The sequence below is a fragment of the Nerophis lumbriciformis genome, linkage group LG15, assembly GCF_033978685.3.
Source record: "Nerophis lumbriciformis linkage group LG15, RoL_Nlum_v2.1, whole genome shotgun sequence".
Classification (NCBI taxonomy): domain Eukaryota; kingdom Metazoa; phylum Chordata; class Actinopteri; order Syngnathiformes; family Syngnathidae; genus Nerophis; species Nerophis lumbriciformis.
In genome coordinates this window covers 7,694,344-7,720,000 of record NC_084562.2, presented here as the reverse complement: position 1 = coordinate 7,720,000, position 25,657 = coordinate 7,694,344, and the positions used below count along the sequence as shown (strand labels likewise).

Genomic DNA, 25,657 nt, shown 5'->3' with positions numbered 1-25,657 from the left:
GTCATCCAGCATTCTGTGTTTGTTTACTTTGCAGCCAGTTCAGTTTTAGTTCCGTTTTGCATAGCCATCCCTAAGCTTCAATGCCTTTTCTTAGCGGCACTCTCATTTTATTTATTTTTGGTTTAAGTCTTAGATACCTTTTTACCTACACGCTGCCTCCCGCATACTGTGATCACAACAATCCATGTTCCCGAAATCTACAAAGCAATTATTTACCTGCTGCCACCTACTGATACAGAAGAGTATTACATGGTTATTCTGCCGAGCTCTAGACAGCACAGACACTCAACAACGGCACATTTGCGGATTATAATTACTGGTTTGCAAAAAAATATTTTTAACCCAATTAGGTGAAATTACATAATTTCCCATGGCACACCAGTCTATATCTCACGGCACAGTGGTTGAAAAACACTGTATTAATCTGTATAATCATAACTCTTTTACAGAAAAGAGCAATTCGTATTGTTTTTAAAGTAGGATATAGAGACCACACAAATCGACTTTTCATTAGGTCAGGATTATTTAAACTAAAATATATTGTAGAATTGCATACTCTATTAGTGATGTTAAGAATCAGAAGAGTTTTTATTGCCATTGTTTGAGAACGGGTTTACAAACTAGGAATTTTACTTGGCGCAATCCTGCAACATATAACACAGAATAGAGATAGAAATAAAGTTCTTCCGAAGGACTTACAAAAGTTGTTTGTGTTCACGTCTGAAGATAAGAATCACAGAAGGCCGTATGACTTTAAACATCCAAGAGCTCTAACAAATTTGCTTGTCTGTTGCTGGTGTAATAGCATGGGATTCTCTAAAGAAAGACTTAAAAAGTTTTAAGAATATTTTAGAATTTAAAAAGAGTTACAAAAAGAGACAACTGGCATTATATCAAACTGATTTTTGATTTTGATTGGACGTGTCATTGTGAAAATGCTTAAACAAAAATTAAAAAGTATGTTGGAGTTCGGGTGTTGGTGGAAGGAACAGTGATAAAGTCATCTAAAATACCGGTAATTTGTGTTAAAAAGGGGGGCAGATGAATATGAGAATATTATTCTTCCATCTGCTCCTTTCTGATCATAGAAATGTATAAGACACAAAAACAATGAAAGTGTGAACTGTACGTGGCTTGTATATATGCATTTTCATGAAAGGAATAAAAAGAAATGATGATAGCCTATTATTTGATACACATAAAGCTCTTATTACCAACAGTTTAAAGTGTACGTAAGTACATTTGAAGCTGAATTATTTTCTCATCCAAGGCCCAGAAAAGCTGGGAATTATATTTTGTATCTCATGTTGACCAGTCAAACATGTAATTGGTATTGTAATGATCATACTGCAATTTATGATTTTTTTTTCTACATTTCAAACACTTCCCGGTGGTCTACATCAGTGTTTTTCAACCACTGTGCCGTGGCACACTAGTGTGCCGTGAGATATAGTGTGGTGTGCCGTGGGAGATTATCTAATTTCACCTATTTGGGTTAAAAATATTTTTTGCAAACCAGTAATTATAGTCTGCAAATGATGTGTTGTTGAGTGTCTGTGCTGTCTAGAGCTCGGCAGAGTAACCGTGTAATACTCTTCCATATCAGTAGGTGGCAGCCGGTAGCTAATTGCTTTGTAGATGTAGGAAACAGCGGGAGGCAGTGTGCAGGTAAAAAGATGCCTAATGCTTAAACTAAAAATAAAAAAAAAGGTTTGTGCCCTTAAGAAAAGGCAATTAAAGTTAGGGAAGGCTATACAGAACGAAAGTAAAACTGAACTGGCGACAAAGTAAACAAAAACAGAATGCTGGACGACAGTAAAGACTTACTGTGGCGCAAAGACGGCGTCCACAATGTACATCCAAACATGACATGACAATCAACAATGTCCCCACGAAGAAGGATAAAAACAACCGAAATATTCTTGATTGCTAAAACAAAGTAGATGTGGGGAATATCGCTCAAAGGAAGACATGAAACTGCTACAGGAAAACACCAAAAAAAGAGAAAAAGCCACTAAAATAGGAGCGCAAGACAAGAACTAAAACACTACACACAGGAAAACACTAAAAAACTCCAAATAAGTCAGGGTGTGATGTGACAGGTCGTGACAGTACACCCACCTAATTTGAGACAAGAGCTATTGTGATGCATGCTTGGTTATGGTTTAAAGTCATATCCAACAATTGCGACAACGACTTTTTACTGTCAACTGAGTTTAATTTTTTAATGATTTCTGCTGGTGGTGTGCCGCCGGATTTTTTTCAACGCAAAAAATGTGCCTTGGCTCAAAAAAGGTTGAAAAACACTGGTCTACAGAACATGTAGTGGTGGTTCTTTGATCAAAATGTTGCATCGATTATGATTTACAGACCGTTTTCAAGCTTAATTCTGACGTACAGTACAGGCCAAAAGTTTGGACAAGCCTTCTCATTCAATGTTTTCTTTATTTTCATGACTATTTACATTGTAGATTGTCACTGAATGCATCACAACTATGAATGAACACATGTGGAGTTATGTACTTAACAAAAAAAGAAAAATAACTGAAAACATGTTTTGTATTCTAGTTTCTCCAAATTAACCACCCTTCGCTCTGATTACAATTTTGCACACTCTTGGCATTCTCTCGATGAGCTTCAAGCACATCTGTGAAGTGAAAATCATGTTAAGGTGACTACTTCTTGAAGCTCATAGAGAGAATGCCAAGAGTGTGCAAAAAAGTAATCAAAGCAAAGTGTGGCTATTTTGAAGAAACTAGAATACAAAACATGTTTTGTATTTCAAAACACCTTTTTTTGTTAAATACATAACTCCACATGTGTTCATTCATAGTTTTGATGCCTTCAGTGACAATCTACAATGTAAATAGTCATGAAAATAAAGAACACTCACTGAATGATGTGTCCAAACTTTTGGCCTGTACTGTATATACAATAAAAAATAATTGCCTGCATTATTATTGTATATTATGATTACATTACATTGTAAACTGTTGTTTTCATCGGTTATTTCTTCAGTTTAAAAACATGTAGCCAAAAGCTCTGATTCAGTCTGCAAAAAGCCAAATATGATTTTAAAGTAAATATTTGCGTATCGTTCCAATGCCTGGCACCTTGAGACAAGATGTTGATTGAAGGTCTAAAAGTAAAATGTATTCTTTCACTCGTTATTTTCTCATTTATATGCATTTAATATGTATCAAATATAAAAATCGCAATTTTGGAGAGAAAAAGCACTCAAAATTGTGCAACCCTAGCGTTCACAAACTTCACACTCTTCACTTTTTAGTCCAGTTAAAACCAACTCATGTCTGTTTGCTAAGGGTGAATGCATTCCAGGACCGGACTAAACATGAGGACCGAGGTCCCCCTAGAGAAGGGTCTCTAGTTGTTTTTAGTCCTGACTGAAGCAAGTGCAAACGCTGACCACACTGATGGACTAAAATCCTTGTATAGGATGTCATCAAATGCGAGCGTAACCAGGTGATGCATAGCTGAGTGAAAATCATCAAAACATAACCTGTCTCAACAAAGGGGTTGTTTTGATTTTTTCATTTAGCTGACGTCGTCTGAAATGCAGCACATCTCCGTGAGCTTTTTCAAAAATCTGCCATAGAAAGAAAAGTCCTACGAGTGTATGTGACCCGGAAGATGCAATGTTGTTTTGGGTAAGATTGTTGGACAATTATGTATCTCATTATTGTTATGGTTACTTTTAGGAAGGGCAAGACGCCTCGCAGGCACGGGCTGAAAAAGACATCCCATGCAGAGAAAGATCCTGTTGGTGTAAGTGAAGACCCCTCATTACTTCAGTGTTGCTCTGAAGTGCCGATGTTCCTAATAGTCTAATATATTCCAGGCAGTAGATAATATTTTTTGTGCCACAGTCACTTTTGTTACCCATTTTGAGTATGTCTGCAAGATGGGCATTCCCAGAATGCAAATAAAACCATAGCTCATTCTCTCCAAAAGTATAATGATATATCTTTTGAAAATGTTGACAAGTTGGCACACTTTGACAGCCATTTAGGGCCTGGAAATGGCGAGAAAAACTTGAAAAGACGCAAGCCATGATGATCAGAATTATAACAAATACAGGCTTGCATGTTATAAGTTAATAGCACAGATTAGTTTCACATTTGAAGTTAATTGCTGACATGAATGGACTTCTACACAATATTCAAATTTTAGGAGTTTCACCTGTATAATATGATGACTGAGAAAAAATCTGTTTGCAGAAAAACAGGCAACTTTTCCCTGACTATAATTGAATTGAATCGGAATCGGAATTGAATTGTGAGGTGCCCAAAGATTCTCACCTCTAGTTTCTAAGCACTTGAAACATTCTCGACAAAATACATAGTACAATAAGCAGCAACAATTAAAAATATAGCGATATAAGAATATTATGTAAATACTAATTAATAACATATTTGTTTTAAATGTATGTACTGTATACATTTTTGAGACTTTTTGAAGAAAATCATATATATAATTTAATATAATTTGCAATATATATTTTTTTTTTTTAGGTGTACTGCCGTATACGCCCACTTGGAGGAGAGAATGAGGAATGTTGTATTGAAATGATCAGCAACACTACTATTCAGTTGCATGCTCCTGATGGTCTTAAAGCCAACCGCAATGGAGAATATAAAGAGGTAAGTGTGAAGGATGCATGTAAATTACTACACAACAAAGGCACCGATGTCCAAACATAAGTCAAACTCTGGTCACACTACAATTAATGTGTGTATTACCTAGGGCAGGATTATGGCAAGCACTTTACGATCCCATACGTATTACGATACTTGAGTCACAATATGATGCATTATTGCAGTATACTACATAATTCAAAGATACATTTAAATTGCAGCTTAAAATACAATGTGTCTGTATGTACATTAGATGACAATGGTTTATTGGACAAACTGAATCAAAAAACAATGTAACTTAAATTATGCTTTTGATGATTTTTTATTTAGACGCAGTACTCCTTTAAAAAAGTGTTTGGTATTAATACTACTCAAAGGGAGCTGTTTGAGGATGTCGCCAAGCCGTTAGTAGAGGACCTCATTCAATGTAAAAATGGTAGGAACTCTTAAACATCTTCACTTGTTAAACTACTTTATGACTATGTTCCTGTCTTATGAAAGAAATGTTGTGATTTCTTACAGGTTTGCTGTTTACATACGGTGTAACAGGAAGTGGCAAGACCTTCACCATGACTGGCTCACCTGGAGAAGGTGGACTCCTCCCACGTTCCCTCGACATACTCTTCAACAGTATCGGCCCCTTTCAAGCTAAAAGATTTGTAAGACCTACATTAAAAAAAAAAAAAATCATAAAATACCTGCATATCCTAGTTATATTTTCAGGACATTTTCAGTTACAGAAAAGGTGGAGGCACATGTATTGCATTTCATTTTTTTAATGTAGTAGTTTCTGAGAAACTTGTGCTTTGTTTGGGGTGTTTTATGTCAAATTATGTAAATAAGTCTTCAATTCAAATGTTCAACATTTTGCATAGGTTTTCAAGCCAGATGACAAAAATGGAATAGACATCCAGAATGATGTGGATGCTCTTCTGGAAAGACAGAAGCGAGATTCTCAACCCTGTGTGCCAAAAACGCCTTCTTCTAGGTATTACCTACTGTTTGCTTTGCTTTTTTGGTTGTCTGCAATTCATGCAGCCAACTATTTACTGAACCGATCATTAGGAATGTTTTAATTGTGTTCTTTTGCTGTTTTTTTTAGACAGAAAGCTGACCCAGAATTTGCAGACATGATCAGTCCAGAAGAGGCTTGCAAAGCTGACAATGTGGATGAAGACTGCTGTTACAGCATCTTTGTGTCTTACATTGAGATCTATAATAACTACATCTATGATCTTCTCGAAGATATCCCGTTTGACCCAATCAGGCCAAAGTAAGAGATATGTTTTCACAGTTAGAACATTATTTCACAATGAAATCCCACATTGTCACTTATAATAAATAATTGTGTCTTTTGTTAGGTGGCTTGGTATAGGCACGCCTGTAAAGAACACCGATTTTGTGTACGTGGTCCTTAAAAGGTTTTCATTTGTAGCCTTAGCTTGACTATAGCAATCAAGGATGTCATATCTGGGTCCTCATTTATGAAACTGCGTGAAGCACAATTTCAACCTCAGGATGTACATGCGCAAAAAAATCTGATTTCTAAATCCATGCTACGCGCACTTGTACGCAGTCTCATAGGTCTTGAAAGTGTGACTTGGACATGCATTGCATTGTGGGTATTGCTGAACTCTGAGTCGCCTATTTACATGACTGAATGCAAGACTGTTTCTTTATGCAAGACTTGTTTTTTATTTAACAAGCTCAAAACATGGCGAGACTGTGCAACCTTTAAAAAATGAGGCCCCAGTTCTTTCATGTCATTTACAACCCCTATTTTCTCCTTCCTAGGGAGGCGTAACAAAAAATAATTGAGGAGCGCTGAGTTAATCCCACGCAACATAGTTTACTAGAATTAATATCTGTGTCATTCTGGTTTACTAGCTAGGCTTTGAGCTGCTGCTGTGTTTGTGGCAAAACTCCTGGAATGACTTGAGCTTGTATGTAACTGTATGTTGCGGGAATGAGGCTGAAATCGGAATGTTTATAACAATTGCACGATTGAGCCGATTAATGCATTTAGTTGATTTTGCCTTTTTATTTTATTTTTTATTTTTTTAGAAATGAGAACTGCATACTCGTGTTCCCTTATCCAGCCTCCTTTTACCGTCTGTACCATTGCTGATTTTGTGACTAACATTTTGTAAACCTTTCCATCTTTTAAGAACACCTCAATCCAAGATACTGCGTGAAGATCAGAATCATAACATGTACATAGCTGGCTGCACAGAAGTGGAAGTCAAGTCTACAGAGGAGGCATTTGAAGTATTTTGGAGGGGTAAATATGGAATTGGTTTGATTCCTTCTCCTGAAACAATTTCAATGCTTAAAGGTGCCATATGTAATAATTTCATGTCAAGTCATCATTAAATGGCCCTGATATGTCAAAAAGCATTAATAAATCATGTTTTTTACGAATACATTTTATAACTGATAACAGTAGTTCAGCCAGGATTTGCTCATTTCAAAATTAGATTTACAGCCCCAAAATATTATTGTTTTCATTTTGATGGCCCGCCCTCCACTGTTTGACCAATTAGAAAGTCAGTGAGTGTGTCACATCCAGGTTGCCAGTTACGCACCACCCTCTTTGTCGAGCTACTGCCACTGGTAAAGTTACTAAACATGTCAGACTTTAGTGAATCTAAAAGGCGTCATTACAATTCTCAACTTATTCATAACAAAGCCAGGAACAAAACAAGGATTTGTATCGGGGATGTCTTTGAAAGATAGAGACGATTGAAGGCGGGGAAGATTTTTTCAAACTTGCTAATTTCCTCCTTGATAGATAAGTCAGGCATTTACGTTTTCTTATTACTTGTAATAAATGTAAATGGACATTTCGTATGTATACTATATTGTTCAATACAGTCTATGACCTTGTCTAACAAAGCTAGTATGTTCGTGCAACGAATGCTTAGGGGCGAAGCATCATCACACTAGTGTAATGCTTACTTAGCATGCTATTCCGGTCAATGAGACACCGACATATAGGCTAACGGGGGAAATATATACCTGTTAGCCTGTATGTCGATGTGTATTCCAAATGACAGGGAAACATATATTTTCGACAAATAAAACCTATGTGGATATGGGTAGTGTCAGTGCCTATTTCGTTCTCAATATGCTGATACACTGAGGAAATGCCTTCCAACATTAGCACGGCTAATTCCGGTTTCTGGTACAGTATGTGCATTGGGCACATATGGAGTGCTATTTGCTTGGCACAATATAATGCATTAAATGTAAGGATTTTCTACTTCGTGTATTGACATGGTAGTAGGCTATATGATTTATGCGTAACGTGGTTTTTGTGTAACGTGGGTTGGCTCATTGAATTGCACTCTACACTGAAGATGGCGTACATGGAAGAGAATGCAGTGCATCAGGTTGGATGCAACATGGAGTTATGCTGAACGAAATGTGGCGGTAATTTTACTGTTGGCCTTGGCTTGCCATCAAAGTAGGCCTATGCGATATATAACATATAATATGTTATTATATATAATTATTTCGATGGTGGTCCGTGCGGTCAAACTAGACATCTTAGCTGGGTAATGCCAACAATCTGTCCCGACTCGCGACGAAAATATTGCTGCGTAACTTTATAATTATATTTGGCTAATCGACATCAGTAAAATGTGGCATAATTACTTAATAAACCATCTTGCAAGAAGCATAAACAAGAGAAACCTACAGCGTAGGACTCGTCGATTGCCATTTGAAGTTCCTTGGAGTAGGATTCGGATTCGGCTGCGTATCTGGCAACCTCAGTCATGGAGAGTGGAAGGAGGCTACATAATTTTGACCGGATTGCACTACCATTTCTGGCCACATTACTACATATGGCACCTTTTTAAAAATTTTTTACTCATTAAAGATGTGACTCTTACAACAACTCTCAATTCGATGATTTAAACAGATTCTTGTAGTGTGTGTGTGTGTGTGTGTGTGTGTGTGTGTGTGTGTGTGTGTGTGTGTGTGTGTGTGTGTGTGTGTGTGTGTGTGTGTGTGTGTGTGTGTGTGTGTGTGTGTGTGTGTGTGTGTGTGTGTGTGTGTGTGTGTGTGTGTGTGTGTGTGTGTGTGTGTGTGTGTGTGTGTGTGTGTGTGTGTGTGTGTGTGTGTGTGTGTGTGTGTGTGTGTGTGTGTGTGTGTGTGTGTGTGTGTGTGTGTGTGTGTGTGTGTGTGTGTGTGTGTGTGTGTGTGTGTGTGTGTGTGTGTGTGTGTGTGTGTGTGTGTGTGTGTGTGTGTGTGTGTGTGTGTGTGTGTGTGTGTGTGTGTGTGTGTGTGTGTGTGTGTGTGTGTGTGTGTGTGTGTGTGTGTGTGTGTGTGTGTGTGTGTGTGTGTGTGTGTGTGTGTGTGTGTGTGTGTGTGTGTGTGTGTGTGTGTGTGTGTGTGTGTGTGTGTGTGTGTGTGTGTGTGTGTGTGTGTGTGTGTGTGTGTGTGTGTGTGTGTGTGTGTGTGTGTGTGTGTGTGTGTGTGTGTGTGTGTGTGTGTGTGTGTGTGTGTGTGTGTGTGCCCCCTGCGATGAGGTGGCGACTTGTCCAGGGTAAACCCTGCCCGAATGCAGCTGAGATAGGCTCCAGCGACCCCAAAAAGGGACAAGCGGTACAAAATGGATGGATGATAATAAACGCCTTTCAAAGCAGCTCCTAATGGTTGCTTACTTATGATGCAGATGGCTTAAACATATTTTAAAAATCAATTCTTGAAAAAAAAAATATGAATCCTTTCAGAATTGTAAAATATATATATATAACAATTGCGAATCAAAATCGATTAATTATGAATCAATTGTTTTCCGGCACCAATAATGCTTACATTTTTTATGTTTTGTTAATAACTGTACTTGTGATTTGAAAGTGGCCCAAAAATTATATCTCCTACTTTTTCCAGGGAGTTTAGTATTAGAGTTCTGTATGAAATCAAGAAGTTGTCCTATTTTTGAAAATGTCCATATTTCCGGTAATTTGATGACCACATAGTCAACTCAACTAAGCATAAATGTATACTGTATTACGCATAATCTATATAAAAACAATTAAGTAAACTTTTATGCAACATGTGTATAGACTGTACATACAAGGTGTATAATATTTACAATAAAGATATTGTAAATATGTATAACATGGTAAAAATACCTTTTTTATGGGAAGATTTTTTTTTTGCATGTGGGTTAGGTTATTTGGGTTATTATTTTTGTCAATATCTTCATTATCTTAAAATATTTTCATAACTTCAGTGTTAGATATACAAATGTAAAAACCATATTTCATTCAAATTTCAAAAAGTTAGCTTACCTTGGGTTTTAAAGCACTAACGATGTAATTGCAAACTTTTTGGGTAAATTATGACAAAAGATTGTGCTTTTGTTTAATATGTGACTAATGCTCTTTCTAGGACAAAAGAAAAGAAGGATTGCACACACTCAATTGAACCGCGAATCCAGTCGTTCCCACAGTGTCTTCACTTTAAAACTCGTTCAGGCACCTCTAGATGCTGATGGAGATCACATTATGCAGGTAATGTGTAAGGTTTCTCGGTAGATAATATATTCACATAAAAAATCTAAAAGTTTGATTTCAAAAATGTTTTTTCCCTTAATAGAAACATGAAGCTTTGATTAAAAAAGCAGACTTTAGGGTTATTAAGTTTGCTTGTTTTTGTCAATATTAAAACAATTTTGTTTTTAAATCTGTTTTTTAGGACAAAAACCAGGTAAACGTGAGCCAGCTGTGTTTGGTTGACCTGGCAGGTAGTGAGCGCAACAGCAGAACGAGAGCCGAGGGGAGCCGTCTGCGTGAAGCGGGTTAGTCTGTTACAGCATGAGAATGACAAAGGCTAGTGGTAGGGCTGTGCATATCGATCCAAATAACGATAGTCTTGATGATACCAACATGGTTATTGGTATCTGATCGATTCTAGTGTGATCGATACTAAGGCTTGTTTGCCCCACCCTTCCCTACCAATGTTATTTTTCACAAATATCTGCATGAATGTAAACATTTTTTTTTTTACAATGTTGCTTTTTGTTATTTTGCAATTGTGACTTTTTTCTAAAACAATTTTGTGTATTAGAACGTAATAGGGAGTATGTTTTATATTTATATACTATTACATTGTTTTGGATTGTTGTGTTTAGTTATAAAAACTTTTTTTGCATAAAATTGTTTTCCTGTGTTCCCATAATCATAATGAACTAACGAAAGGCATATTTCCAAAATTATTCAAAGATGATAACATTTCAAGTTTAAGTATCAATATCACTGGTACAAGCCCTGTATATCAGATCAATACCAACATTTCCAGTATGGCCCACCCATAGTTCATGGTTCTACAGAACACGTGTCATATGTTTATTACCAACAGGTAATATAAACCAGTCTTTGATGACTTTGCGCACATGTATGGAAGTCCTACGAGAGAACCAAATGTGTGGCACAAATAAGGTTGGTATCTATTTTTACTCCCCTTTAGTAATGCTGTGGCATTGGATAAGGGTAAGTTTTTACTCTCATTACGCCCTTCTCTTGCAGATGGTGCCATACAGGGACTCTAAAGTGACTCATCTGTTTAAGAACTACTTTGATGGAGAAGGAAAGGTTAAAATGATTGTGTGTGTCAACCCAAAGGCTGATGATTATGAGGAAACTATGGTAATCTATATTCTAGTTGTTGCTGTTATCTTGCGTTCAAACCACCAAGTGCAATTGTGGTAATCAAATTTCAAGAAATACTAAATGTCAACTAAATATATACCACATTAGGTAACTCTTCCACACTTACAGGGGAACTGCAGTTTTTGGGGAATTTAGTTTATTATTCACAATCATTATGAAAGACGTGAAGACAGTTGAATTACATTTTTTTTTTTAATGCATTCTGACTCGTAAATATACATAAATAAAATTCCGCTTACATTGGAACCAAAGGAAGATCTATTCCGCCCATAAAACCGCATACACTACTCCATTTACATGCTTTGACTTGAATATTAACCAAATATTAGTGATATTGTTATAAGCGCTAAAGCAGACAAACTATTTATAGCAGCGCCGTGATCGCTAGCTTATGTGCCTATGTTGACATCACCGGCTAGTGAGCTGCTTCCTCGTCTCAGTGCTGTTGAAAGTTTATGAGAGCGTAATCCGACGAGTTGGTACACTTTGACAGCCAATCTAGACCTGGAATGGCTAGTCCTGGCGAGGATAATGGGCCATTCTTGTGTAAGATGTAACAATTCCAGCATCAAGTAAATGGCTGAGTCAGTGTGTTTTAATCCACGCACTTCTGTATGTACGCTTCAGCTTCTAATTGACAAGAAGTCATCCGACACTCATTAAACGATTTCGTCTATTGTTACATGTATGTCGTTCAAAGCATTTTTAGCCGAACCCGTAACACAATGTTGTCCAACGGAGCAAGATCAAGTTGTTCAATTATTCTTGTTCGAGACCTTAATCGTATTTTTGTTTTGCAGCTTGTAATGCGGTTTGCAGAGATGACACAGGAAGTGGAAGTTGCACGGCCAGTTGACAGGCCCATATGTGGTCTTGCTGCAGGACGGAGGCAACGAAACCAAGTGTTCAGGGATGACCAAGCAGGTCGTAGTAATGCTGGTAAGTCATTACTACTCAATGGTTAAGGTCCTGTCATCCTGTATTGTATGTTGAATATCCATTTTAGAACTGTATAGTGCTATGGAGGTTTCTTTTGTAACATCGGATTCAGTGTGATTTGATTCATAAATAATCTCTGTTGCCTGTGTATGAAAATGAATCTCCTGACCAATGTCCAAATCAGATAATTTCTTGAGTTTGTTTTCCTCTGTAGATGACCCAGTTCTGCTGAATCAATTTATTGAAAGCCTTCCACCTCTGCCTCCTTGTGACTTGATCGATCCGTCAGATGATCAGACGCTGCCACGCCTGATTGAGGTTCTGAAGAGAAGGCATCATATCCACCAGCTGAAAACCGAGCAACTCAACAAAACTGGTAAAGAAACATTAACATAGCATTGGAATTCACGATCTGGAAATCAATTAATCAGCTTATTATTGATGTAAATGGGAATCAGAAATGGATATAATTTTAATTCAAAGTTATTTGGAGTCAAGTTAGATTTTACTGTTTGGTAGTAATGGCCTTTAGAGAGTGTTTTATTTAAACCTTACCAGTTTGCTGCCAAAAAGCAAAACAAAGAAAACACAAACAATAGTTCTATGCAGCTGTTGAATCTAATGGCCTTCTAATATTCTATTCCATTTAGGCCTGGGTGATAATAAGTCAATTAATCGAATGCCAAATGAAAATGAGCTCGATAACTTTGCAATGAGCTTGATAAATTGCAATGTTTGTGTGTGTTTTCTTTTGTCTCTTCCTTACAAACAGGGTACAAGACGTTTTACTCTGTCGCTTTCACCACCTAAGTGTTTTAGTTCAATAGCAGAATTAAATAACGGTGTAAAGTTACCCTTCTTGTCAATCATCCACAATCTGTCTCAGTGAGTGGAGGCGGTACTGCTATCTTGCACACACGAGTAGTGATAGTTTGCTTATCGCAAATACAAATCACTATAAAGTAACAAAAATTAGAAGGAAAATAGATGATTGCAAAGCCAAATGTCCCGTTGTGGGTGGTAATATTTCAGCTTTAAACCGAATGAGCAAGATTAGTCTTATCAACATGAACGAGCGAGCCAGTATGCTGAATTTGTGGTATCTGACAGGGACAATAACAAACACATTTCCCAGTTTTTCTAACTAGGGGAAAAAACTGAACTTCATAATCTTCAATATTTGTTGAAGAGCAGTTTTAGCTAACAGAGATTGAGAGTCCATTTTTTTTTTTTTACCTTTTTAGGATATTAAATGTTAATGACATCCAATTACAATTGTAAAAGATATTAAAAATAAATACAACTTTATTCCATTTTACAGGGTTACTTACGTTATTATATATTATAAATATATTAGTGCTTAAATTGGTCTTAAAATAATGCTGACAATATCGTTTATCAGCAATTATATATGTGTTTATATATATATATACGGTATATACTTCAGCAAAATTTGTCTGCTCAGGGCTAATCATGTTTTTTCTTCACTAGATTATTTACTGACATTGTGCTTTCTTCCGCAGCCTATACACTGAGGTCAATGCTTCAGCAATTTGATAGTCAGTGTGGCGCGAAGGAGAATTTCATCCATGACCAGCAAAGTAAACTGGGCGAAAAGGATAAAGTTATCTTCAGTCAAAAGATGGAGCTTGAAAGAATGGAAAAAAAATCCAAAACCCTGGAATACAAGGTATTCTCTCTTGGTTAATTAATATATGCAGATAATCATATTTCCCATCCATTGCCTCCACAAATGAATTTGACCGCCACATGGATACTACATGTTCGCCCTAATACATTACGAGCCTAGAACCTCATTTATAAAACTGCGTTGATTCGTAAAACATTGCATACACACTGTCCTCAGAATCTATGTAAGCAAAATAAATTAAAATTTATAAAAGCATGCTGTGCATGCTTTTTTTCATTAGAGATCACACTGCAGTTAATTGTGCGCAGAGTTCCACGCCAGTGTCCTTCTTCCCACAATTATCCATATAAAGTTAAATAGCTCATTATTAGGAGTTTAAGGATCATGTGTTGGACTGTGAATGGAGCAAAATTGAATTGGCTATTTCAAATAATTAGACATTTGCTAGTTCGTTCTTATTGCTCATAGCACCATCCAAGATTATTTTATTACCAAGTAATAATTAATAATAAAAAATAAATAGATCAATTAATTTAGATCACAATATTTGACCAATCAAGTTAATAAAGTCAGCGCCACTTTGAATGAGAACTGTTGCTGAGATGGTGCTCACAATTCCTGAGCCCCTGCTTTTAAGAAAACTATGACAATCATTGGACGAGGAAACATTTTAAAATGTTCCTGGATCACTTAAAAAAATTATATTTATGAATATAATAATCGATGAGGTGCCGACTTGTCCAGGGTGTACCCCACCTTCTGCCTGAATGCAGCTGAGATAGGCTCCAGCATCCCCCGCGACCCCGCAAGCGACAAGCAGTAGAAAATGGATGAATGGAATAACCGTGATAGCTTTAGTCACAATAACCCGGATATGACATTTCCATTTTGTTTCATCCCTAATTAAAAATATCGTCACATTATAATATGGCGAGATGTTGTGACAACCCTAACCAGAACCCTTGAGTTTCGCTTGTCTTAAAATAAAAAAAAGTGACAATTTAGAAAACTAGTGGAGACTTTTAGAGTTGGAAATCAAAGCCGTTATTGCTGTTCTTTACGAGCAGGTGCTGATCCTACCTTATCTAAAAGCACTTGCAGGCGGCTCCATATTGTGATCTAAAGAAACAACTTAAGAATGTTGATTTGTAACATATTTGTTATGCTTTCTCGGTGCGTTTTCGATTGAGGTTTTTCATAGTCAAATCGGATTTGTTTGATTTTGCCCATCGTCAACGGTCAGTCGAATTTATGGTGTTTTATTTTTCTCTTTCCAAGTTGATTCAATGCAAGAAATACAGTCTTACATAAAGTGAACAAAGCAAAGTTCTCATTTGCGTGTTTTTCTACCTCAGAAAAAACTAAACCAGTTTGTGAGATCATACAGGACATTTTGTGTTGATTAGGGCTGCACGATTAATTGACATCAATGTTTTAATTATTGCAGTAACGTTGCAGCACAAAGCTGAGGGTTTTTTGTTTTTTATCTTTGCCATCACTGGTATTTGAGTGACAGACATTGCCAGTCCGAATTATTGAGCCTTGTGTTTGTTCGTATCTCACTTCAAACAGAGAGAAAAACGTCTCACTCGCTCTCAGCACCTGAACGTGTTAATTAAACAGTAGAATTAACTGAACACAGTGAGCCCTCTTTTCAGTCATCCACAATCTTTGTCTTGGTGGGCAGAGATCGGGACGCCAGCTTTAAAAACACAGGAAGCACATACAGACTTCCAACTGTGGGGGAAAAGGCACAACGCTGATTGAACATTATTTTTGTCGTGGAGGAGCCTGACCTTCGCGAGTGTGGACAGGGGTGGTTGCGGATTGTAGCTCGCAGGATAATACTGAGCATCATTGCTTCCCTACTACTTACTGCTTTGGTGTCTTCTGACAGACATTTCCGCCATGTTTGATTAAGGTAATTATGGTAAACAGCTGATCACTGTGATCAAACTCAAATTAATTGTGATCATCTATCACGTTCATATAATCGCCCAGCCCTACCCTTCTTACTCGCGACTCACTAATGAGAAGTGCAGCTAAATAACAAAAATTAGAAGTAAAAAAAAAAAGATTTATAAAGCCAATGTAATGTTGTGGTAATGTTTCAGCTTCAAATCGGATGGGCAATATGAGTCCATTAACACGAATGTACGAGCAAGAATGCTAAGATGACAATAAACCAAAAGATAACAATCGACCTCGTTTACAGTGACAAAACAAAAGCAGTTTAAGATGTGCAGTATATATTGTGGCTTGCAGAATTGAGTCCATTTTATTTTTTGTTTATTTATTTTGGGTAATATAGTTATTTACCTTCCAATCACAGTATATTGGTAAACAATTCTAGAGTTATGAAGAATAAATGTTTGTCCTTTTTAAATGGTTACTTCCATTCATATTTTAAAGTATACCGGTAATTAAATTACATTATAAACAATGTCTATTTTTTTATCGATTATTTCTTCAATTTAAGAGCATTATGTGGTCAAAATCTGAGTCTCTCTGCATAAAGCCAAATATTTTTTAACGTAGATTTTTGCATATTGTTCTAATACTGTATGTGGCACCTTGAGACAAGAGTATGTTGATTGACAGTATTCACTTGTTTTCGCAGTTTTATGTTTATGTATAAAATATTAATATCGCCAAGAGAATCCACAATTTTGGAGAGAGATATCAATATCAGGTTTTTTCTCAAAAACGTGCAGCCCTGTCAATTCGACAATTTCATTTTAGTTCTGCTAAACCTTTCCTCAACCTAAGGGATCACAAGATCATCATCAAATCACATTTTGCAAATGAATATTAAATTACATGGTTTTAAATAAACAACTAAAACTAATCCCCATTTCAATATTTGTCCAAAATCTATTTTGCTTTTAGGAGTTGAATTATGCAACAATTAGTTTATGTTGAGAACAACTGGTTTAGCAGTCTTGATTGACTATAGAATACAAATTATATATATGGGCTAAATTGGCTGTTATATCATATCTGATCAGTCTTTCTTTTTTGTCTAGATTGACATCCTGCAGAGGACGACTGACATGTATGAGCATGACAAACGCTCACTGGAGCAGGAGCTGGAGACTCGAGCACAAAAGCTCCACAGGGAACAGTCTGAGCGGAGACGGATGGAGCAGCAAATGCAGGGCATGGTCACAGACACCAAATTCAAGTGGGAGAAAGAATGTGTATGTGGAATTTTCAATAGATTCCCTGCTATTTCAAAATACCTATGGTCGTGAGCATTGAAACGCCATGTGATATGTGCCGCAGCTGACTCAAAGCATAAAAAATGCTGACATTTTTAATTTACATGTTGTCTTTGGAGTTTGGAGGTTTTTTTTTCTTGTTTGACCATAACTTGATAAAAAAGTTGATATAAACTGCAAGTTAGCTGCCATCTATCTATGTACGTTATTTGATTCTCTTCTTTCATTGGGTCGTTTGTGGTACAGAAGAGACGAGTGAATGCCAAGCAGCTGGAGATGCAAAACAAGTTGTGGGTACAAGATGAAAAGCTAAAGCAGCTCCAAGCCATTGTAGCTGAGAGCAGCAGTGGCTCAGAGCCTCCAGAAAAACCGCAAAGACCCTCACGGGATAGAGATCGCAACCATGGCCAGAAGAGATCCTCATCGCCGTCACCTCAACCGGTGAGTGATGTGCTTTTTAGCCAGTTCAAGAATATCACAATAATAAACATTTCAATGTTATTTTTTTTAAAGTTGTTTAAAATATGTATATTTTTTATTTTAATAAAACACACTTTTAACACACACTTACTACTTGATTAAATTTGCTTGCCACTAATTTATGATAACTCTGAATCCGGAGGCAGCATCTTTTTGTGTGTGACATATTTCTGTGTGCCTTAACACACAATGCTTTGGCCTCGTTCCCTCATCACTTTTCAGGACTTCAGACAAACTCCTTCCCATCAAAGCCAAGGCAGGATTAGTGCAGTTCAGGACACTTCGCCCGCCTCCTCTTCATCTTATCCGTCAGTAGCCTCCTCCATCTCTGAGTGGGAGCAGAGGTGCCCTGTAGACACAGGTGCTCTATTTAGACAAGTGGAGACCCCACAGTATAGGAGCCGGACTCCCGCCCCATGCCATGGCGCCAGCAGCGTGGGTCGCAGGAGAGGCCAACTCTGGGCCGCAGACACTGAAAGCAGTCTCGTCAATGAACTAGACCTAGAGGCAGGAATAAGGGTTAGTGTGTGCTAGTCTCTTAGATATCCTTTGTTTGTTTTTAATAGTGGCGGCCATAATGTGTATTAGCATCTTTTAGTTTACAATTGCATCCTGTAGTGTTTTGCAGCCGTGTGACATTCAGATCAGTCCTATTTGGTTTGAATGACACACTGTCATAATATAGACTTGCATCCGAACTTGAGTACCGTACTCTTACCTTGCTTGGAGACTTTCCCTGGCTTCTCAAACTTACCTTTGGATTTTTTGCAACAGGTTTATACTGTAAATTTACTTCAAATACAAAGTTACAATAGGAGGCAACTTTGCAGAATCAGTTTTGCATTGCACTTGTTCTGATTTCATTTTGAATGCAGTTCTGCTTTGCTTTGTCTTTGCATGCCAACTACCTAACTACTGCAAAGCTTTCCTCTCTGTGGGTGTTTTCACATGCACTTCTTATATAAATGTACTGCTTGAACCGTCACACATAAAGTCTATATTTATATTCTCACCTTAAGCTAATTCTGGGTTGATTACGTTGAAGACAAATTCAGGCTGGCAAGCTCTGGTAGAGATTTGATTGTACACAATGAACAGTGCAGCTAACAGGTTTTAAAACACAATCTCTCTATGACTTCCAGCAGTACATCTATGTTATATGCACATGAACGCTCTCCTGTTGGCAACCAACCCCAACAAAGTTTAATTGTGTCTTGGTTTGTTTTCTTTGCACTGGGATCATCAGGTGACTCGGGAAATTAATCCGGTGCACAGACGATCACACTCCGCTGGTGGGGAGAAATGGGTAGATCACAAACCACCCTCTAATGTTGATCTAGACACTGTCATGCAGCCAATCATACCCAATGCAATCCAAGTGTCCACTCCGAGCGGGAAAGCTCTGTCTAAATGCCACAAGTACGTGCTTAGACATCAAGAGCTTGCTTCCGATGGGGAGATTGCGACCAAGTTGATCAAGGTAAAAAGAAAGGATTGTTCGATGAGAGTGATCAGTGATTCCATTATATGTTGCATGATTGGGAGGTTGCTGTTTCCCATTTCAGATTTGGAAGGGACACCTTTTTCCTATCAAGTTTCTTTCTGTATTGTCCTTTTTATACTGCTATTTTACATCCTCAGGGGAATGTTTTTAAAACCAGAGGTGGCGGCCAGGCGGTGGAGTTTACTGATGTTGAGACACTGAGACAGGAGTGCCCAACTAGACCAAGGTAACACATTGCTACTATTAACTATATAATAAACTTTGCTGCATTAACATGTCAGTAGTTTCCCATACCAGGGTATCCATGGGGGTCTTAAAAGGCTTAAATCCAACAATTTGAATTTAGGACCTTACAATGTCTGAAAATCTCCTGAAAGGTCTTTAGATATGTTTTGGAAAGGTTAAAAAAAAAATTTTTTTTTAAATTATTCACATTACTTTTATTTAAAACATGCATAAACTTCAGTCTTGCTTTTAATTGTTTAGATTTTTGAGGACGCTATAACGGAACTACAAAACGGAACTAAATTAGGCTACCTGTCCTGTCTAGTCTGAATTAATCGCACAACACCTCGTGTGCTGTGCACGGTGTGTTGTTACAGCTTAGCGTGGGAGCCGGCAAAACTTAACGAAAGCCCACAGCAAAGCCGAATTACTTGCATAAGATGTGCAAGCGCAAGTCCAACGATTTGTGGCTCCAGAAACATCAATTTAATGAATGGTCAAAGCCGGTGGATGTAAACGCATAGTGTTTAGAACCTGGATGTGGAGCCTTCAAGGAGGGAAGCGTTTGTAAACATTGCGGTGAAAGTCAACAGAATGATAATGTAAAAGTGAAAAATCCAGGATAAGTCTGTTAAAAGATGCTGAAACATCACAAACACTTGCACAACTATACAACATCCCCCCCAAGGAGTGTTATTTGGGTAAAGTGGCACCAATTGCCAAAGGAGATCAATATGAGATGTTTACAGGTGAAATCATATTATTACATACAGTAAGCACATGCTCATTTCTCGCTACTAGTAGTGTATTCACAGCAGTAAAGCTATTAAAAAACATAACTATCCTATATTATTTTTATAATTTATTCCAATAATTTCAGGTCAGCTAATTCCTAATTTTTTTCCCAAGTTTATACAGCAACTGACATTAAAAGCTGTAAAGGTTGTCTGTTTAGTGTTTACACTCCGTTTATGGTGGGATGAGCAAAGCAAGGAAGATCCGCAAATGTTGGTGGGATGAGCAAAGCAAGGAAGATCTGCAAATGTCATCTTGTCCTGCTAAAATAAAAAGTAGTCCTTGTTTATTAGCAATATATTTTCACAAAAGTCACAAAAAATAGGGAAAAATGTATTCATACATACCAGATACAAAATTAGCTGAGCACATTATTCACATCCAAATACTGTTTAAAGCTTGCAAGCCATAATCGTCTTTTTTCTTTTTAGACAATTTCTCTGTCTGCACTTTGTTTTTCACAACTTTGTGCAGATTCAATAGTAGTACTGTATATGTTTTTATCTGTTTTCTCAATTCTGACAGCTGCAAAAACACTGCAAAAGTTAACCATTTAGCTTTAGCAGAGATGCTCACAGTTTCTTTCACAGACAATATGTTTGTGCTTTACCCTACCATTGCTGACGTTCTGGTTGTTACATGAAAACACTTGTCACACCGCACCTTTTGCAAGAAAACCATTTTATGGCAAATCTGTAAAATTGCTGATATGTTTGCTAATATTTTTTTTTCAATTAGTTTACAATAGTCTTCTGGTTTATTTAGTTGGTTTAACCATTTTGTTTTCCAGTGTGAAAGAGCAGTGAATTATCATACTTGCAATTCATTCTGTCCCTCTAATTTTCCTTATGTCTTTGTACTTTTGTTTTTATGAATGTGAAATGGTCTTACATTATATTCATCATGGTCTTAAAAAGTCTTAAATTTGACTTGTTGAAATCTGCAGAGACCTGACATACACGCATTTGTGGTAGCCCGCCATGAATAAATTTAGTGAATGGATTTGGTGCTACCTGTTATGCCCTAAATATGACCTTATATGAATGCAGCTTGTTGATACTGCTCCATACAGTATTGTATGTGTGTAATCACTTTTCACACTTAATCTTAACTGTAACCCAACTATACCATAGGTCTGTGGGAAACACTGTTTATATCTAAGAGGCTTATTGAATGTGTATTCCCCAGGTGTACCAATATTGTGGTTCACTTTATGGACGAGTCAATGCAACCATTCTGATGGTGAAAGGTGTTTATTTGACCCTTTTTTTTCTTGTTTCAGTCGCAAGAGGAGATCTGACTCTTCAGAGACGCAAGATGAAGAGGATCAAGAAAACCGGGTACATTTTCTCTTTAATAAAAAATTTTAAAAAACAATTTTTTCACCGTAACATTTTAAATGTATCTTTTCAGTCCACAAATTTCTTAATACATACATAGTGTCTGTGGGGTCCTCAAGTCTCAAATCCTCCATCCATCCATCCATTTTCTACCGCTTATTCCCTTTGGGTCGCGGGGGGGCGCTGGAGCCTATCTCAGCTACAATCGGGCGGAAGGCGGGGTACACCCTGGATAAGTCGCCACCTCATCGCAGGGCCAACACAGATAGACAGACAACATTCACACTCACATCCACACACTAGGGCCAATTTAGTGTTGCCAATCAACTTATCCCCAGGTGCATGTCTTTGGAGGTGGGAGGAAGCCGGAGTACCCGGAGGGAACCCACGCAGTCACGGGGAGGACATGCAAACTCCACACAGAAAGATCCCGAGCCCGGGATTGAACCCAAGACTACTCAGGACCTTCGTATTGTGAGGCAGATGCACTAACCCCTCTGCCACCGTGAAAATATCAAACATTCTCTTAAAATCTCATATAATGTCTTTTAAATATGATTTGGGATGGTCTTAAAAATGCAGTGCGTGCATCTGTGTCGGAATATTCCAGGATGGAGCCAACTGTTTGGCACCACTGCCTACCAATTTCCAACACCAGGGATTCTCAAACTGTGTTATGTGTACCACTAATGGTACGAGGGCTCTTTCTAGTGGTACGCCAAACACTCATTTGATTAAAGTACAGTGTTTTATACTCCTATATTCCAACACAGTGTTACTGTTCAAACTGTGTGTAATTTTAAAATGGCCAAAAATATTGAAGAATGCAAAAAAAGGAGGTGCTCAAGGAACTACACCGTACCAGACCCCAGGCCTCTTTGCCAGCCACGTCTGGCCCATGTACTTTAAACACTGCAAAAATATGAGTCTCTCACAATTTTTATTTTTTTTAATGAACTTGCCTTGTTTTTAATGAATACTTAGGCCTGCTATGCTACTGTATTTTAATGTTGGTCATCAAGGTGGTACTTGTAGAGCAAAGTTTTTCTGAGGGGGTACTTGGTGAAAAAGGTTTGCGAACCACTGGTGTACACATTTCAAGTGAGTGACAAGAAGTAGTCTCCAATTCTGCCACCCATTCTTTTCACACCAGTCATGACTGAGGGCGGGTGCACTGGAGCATCGTGTCTGGAGCGTCACCAACCGATGGTCAAACGGCCTCCTGTCCCTGACCCCATAAGATTCCCTCACCTGTTTCTTCTCCCAGTGAAATACGTAAACAGACTTGTGTGCCAATTCTAATTTGCTAGAGAGGAACAGTTAATGTATACTTTTTAAGTATTCAAGATTGGATGTGAGTGTGATTGGTTGTTTGTCTATCTGTGTTGGCCCTGCGGTGAGGTGGCGACTTGTCCACGGTGTACCCTGTCTTCTGCTCAAGAGCACCTGCGATAGGCTCCAACCCCGAAAGGGACAAGCAGTAGAAAATGGATGGATGGAAGATTATCATTGTTAAATGCTTACAATTTTGTCTTACAGACAACTGTCTGCTTTTGACTCTATATAATAACTAGCTGCAGTAGGACATGGGAACTGTATTTATTTTAAGTGGCATTAAAGGCATTCAAAAGTTAAAATTAGACTTGTTGATACTTGCAGAAACCCTGAAAAACATGAGTATACAAACACAACAGTGAGGTCTTGAGAGACCCACGCCTCGATGGAGTGCCAGAAAAAAAATAAAAAATTAATATAAAAATAACTACTATAATAGAAAATATTTTATTCTAGTACTAAACAAAATACAACATATTATTCTGTGACTAATGACAATTACACAAAAATGCTAACATGTTTAACATGTTTCTGAAAACTGAAACTGAACATGTTTAATATTTTTAAACATGGAAATTAAAAGTTTTATTTTTTTTAAAAGCGCTCAAAAGTAAGTACAACTACATCAAAGACAAATACAAGCAATTAAAGTAGAACTGTACACTGCAATTTTTCAAATATCAACTTGGAAAATGAACTACTATTTTGCAGAATATTAATCATATCTGCTTTTTAAGGAAGCATATGTGATATTTTTGACTAATCAGTGTTCTGAAGCTGTGGAGAACGCCTCAGAGACAGAAGGAGGCATTCAAACTGCCGGTCAGACGGCGTCTCGTCATGTATTGCATGAGAAACATTCATTTCAAGTTTACAGTTATTAATAGCATATTATAACATGATTGCCAGTGTTGGTTGGTTAGTTACCTGCAGTATTAACAGCAGAAGACTTGTTGGCTTTGCCACCACCATCACCACCACCACCGCCGCTGCTGGTGTTTACTCACTTCTGTCTTGGAGGGGACCGAAAATCCGTTGTTCAATGTTGCCTGTTAAAGTTTGCAGGAGTACTTTCTCAATTTGTTGCAATATCCACTTTTCAAGTATTACAAGTTGCTATGCTGTCTTCCTTTCTCGTGAATAATAACGTCTGTGGTGCTGATCGGCACCCTGCGTGGTGACGTCATGCGTGCCCACAGATATCTATAAGTGAATCCTTAAAACAACTGTCAAATGATTCCCTGGAATCGCAACTGAAAACAATGTATATTGATATTTATTCTTAATCTTCTTTTCAGTTTAAAAATGTTTTTCAATGACAACTGAATTGTTTTCTGTATGCTCTTATGTCATTTAACCAATTATGATTATGCCATGAGAATGAAATGAGTAGTGTCGATTAAAATTACTACTGTAAGTCTCTAATTAGCACTTTGAAGAAAATTAATGATATTTTCTTTCCTGACAGGCTCCTGTTGCAAGCACAAGTAGGACCTTTGTGCATCAAAAGTAAGAATGTGCACTCTGTACTGTAGTTTTTCTTTGTTAGTTACCGTACTATGTTGTTGATTTGCATCTTTAGATTACATCTATTTTTACGCTTTAATTTGTTTCTCTCTCTTTCAGACGCAGGAAGCCTTGATGTGTTGCTTTTTTTCGACATAGCAACATAGCATCCTGCCTGTTTGCTTACTGAAGCTAGAAGGATTCATGCAATTTTTTTAAATATCTATGATCATGTCATTTTAGATTGCAACTTTAGGGCATTGAGCACAAAAATGACCATGATCAAACAACAGACTTACACTTTGCTGGAACGGGTTCCTTTTTCTCTTCTTTTTGAGAACCCCAAATGTTATAATGTTACTCTAGAAGTCTTCAACAAATGACCTCAACCTTTCACTGCCACCCAAATTGATAGTACAGCATTAGAAAAGATATACTTTTTGAATGTAAAGTGCGTTGGTGCACTTCTTGCACCACTGCTTAGTAAACTGCTCATAAAAAAGCAACTGTAAATATGAAGCTGTTTGATAGGTTTTGTTAAAATCCATGTGCTGTAAATGTGCAGAAAAACACGTTATAAGCCTACTTTTTTTTTTTGGTGGCATTAAATTTATTCATACAAAGTGCAATTTGAGATGTGTTAATTTACAAAACATATGAGAATATATTTTATATAGGCCTGTTAAATTTAACGCCTTGTTTGCATTACCGGTACTCTTTTATCAACGCAAATAGCATAATTCAAGCTCCATTACTTTGACTGCGGATATTTAGAAAGTCTGTGTGCGTTATACAGTCAGTGATCAGTTCAATGCATATGCCAGTGCAAAGATGACTGGTGTGCTCCGTGGCAAATTGTGCTTCAAAATACACGCTAAAGATAATAATTTGACCAAATTTTGAGCAAATAAATGGCGTACATTCTTGTAAAACATTTTACATGTTCATGAATGACATTTAGACTGTTAAATTGCTTTTATGTCAAAATATTGGGGTCTTTTTTATATTAATGCAAGAAAGAAACTTCAGTTTACTTGAGATGTGAGTAATAATGACTCCAAGGAAATATAATTTGCTTATATTTTATATAAAATTAAGGCCCACATTATTTTGTAATTTTCATTTGTTGAGTTGGCTGAAAATGACCAAACATACAAAAAAGTTATTGATAATTACTTTTTAAATTTGAAAATGAATATAATATCACTGAGCTTGTTGTACTACATTAAGGAAATATAATACATTATTTTGCAACATTTTAAAATCCTATAACTTTATGGAGCCACAGAGAGCAGTTTATCCTGCATGTACAAAGCACTTGAA

At 37.2% G+C, this 25,657-nt stretch overlaps 1 protein-coding gene across 4 annotated transcripts in view; it reads left to right on the top strand.

Annotated features, from left to right (window-relative positions):
* The window catches only part of LOC133616218 (kinesin-like protein KIF23), a 26,423-nt gene extending 1,379 nt beyond the window's left edge, over positions 1 to 25,044 (top strand). Inside the window, exons 2-23 of one of the 4 annotated variants that reach the window (XM_061975378.2) lie at positions 3,720 to 3,786; positions 4,533 to 4,661; positions 4,986 to 5,091; positions 5,178 to 5,314; positions 5,531 to 5,643; positions 5,758 to 5,928; positions 6,824 to 6,936; positions 10,059 to 10,180; positions 10,365 to 10,467; positions 11,028 to 11,107; positions 11,195 to 11,314; positions 12,139 to 12,277; positions 12,492 to 12,653; positions 13,801 to 13,967; positions 16,955 to 17,128; positions 17,396 to 17,590; positions 17,852 to 18,148; positions 18,876 to 19,109; positions 19,271 to 19,359; positions 21,436 to 21,493; positions 24,297 to 24,337; positions 24,455 to 25,044. In XM_061975378.2, coding sequence (XP_061831362.1) covers positions 3,720 to 3,786; positions 4,533 to 4,661; positions 4,986 to 5,091; positions 5,178 to 5,314; positions 5,531 to 5,643; positions 5,758 to 5,928; positions 6,824 to 6,936; positions 10,059 to 10,180; positions 10,365 to 10,467; positions 11,028 to 11,107; positions 11,195 to 11,314; positions 12,139 to 12,277; positions 12,492 to 12,653; positions 13,801 to 13,967; positions 16,955 to 17,128; positions 17,396 to 17,590; positions 17,852 to 18,148; positions 18,876 to 19,109; positions 19,271 to 19,359; positions 21,436 to 21,493; positions 24,297 to 24,337; positions 24,455 to 24,470 — 2,833 coding nt within the window. In that variant the 3' untranslated portion in view covers positions 24,471 to 25,044. The remainder of the gene's footprint in view (positions 1 to 3,719; positions 3,787 to 4,532; positions 4,662 to 4,985; positions 5,092 to 5,177; positions 5,315 to 5,530; positions 5,644 to 5,757; positions 5,929 to 6,823; positions 6,937 to 10,058; positions 10,181 to 10,364; positions 10,468 to 11,027; positions 11,108 to 11,194; positions 11,315 to 12,138; positions 12,278 to 12,491; positions 12,654 to 13,800; positions 13,968 to 16,954; positions 17,129 to 17,395; positions 17,591 to 17,851; positions 18,149 to 18,875; positions 19,110 to 19,270; positions 19,360 to 21,435; positions 21,494 to 24,296; positions 24,338 to 24,454) is intronic. The other 3 variants (XM_061975380.2, XM_061975379.2, XM_061975381.2) reach the window with 3 other exon arrangements.
* The last annotated feature ends 613 nt before the right edge of the window (positions 25,045 to 25,657 follow it).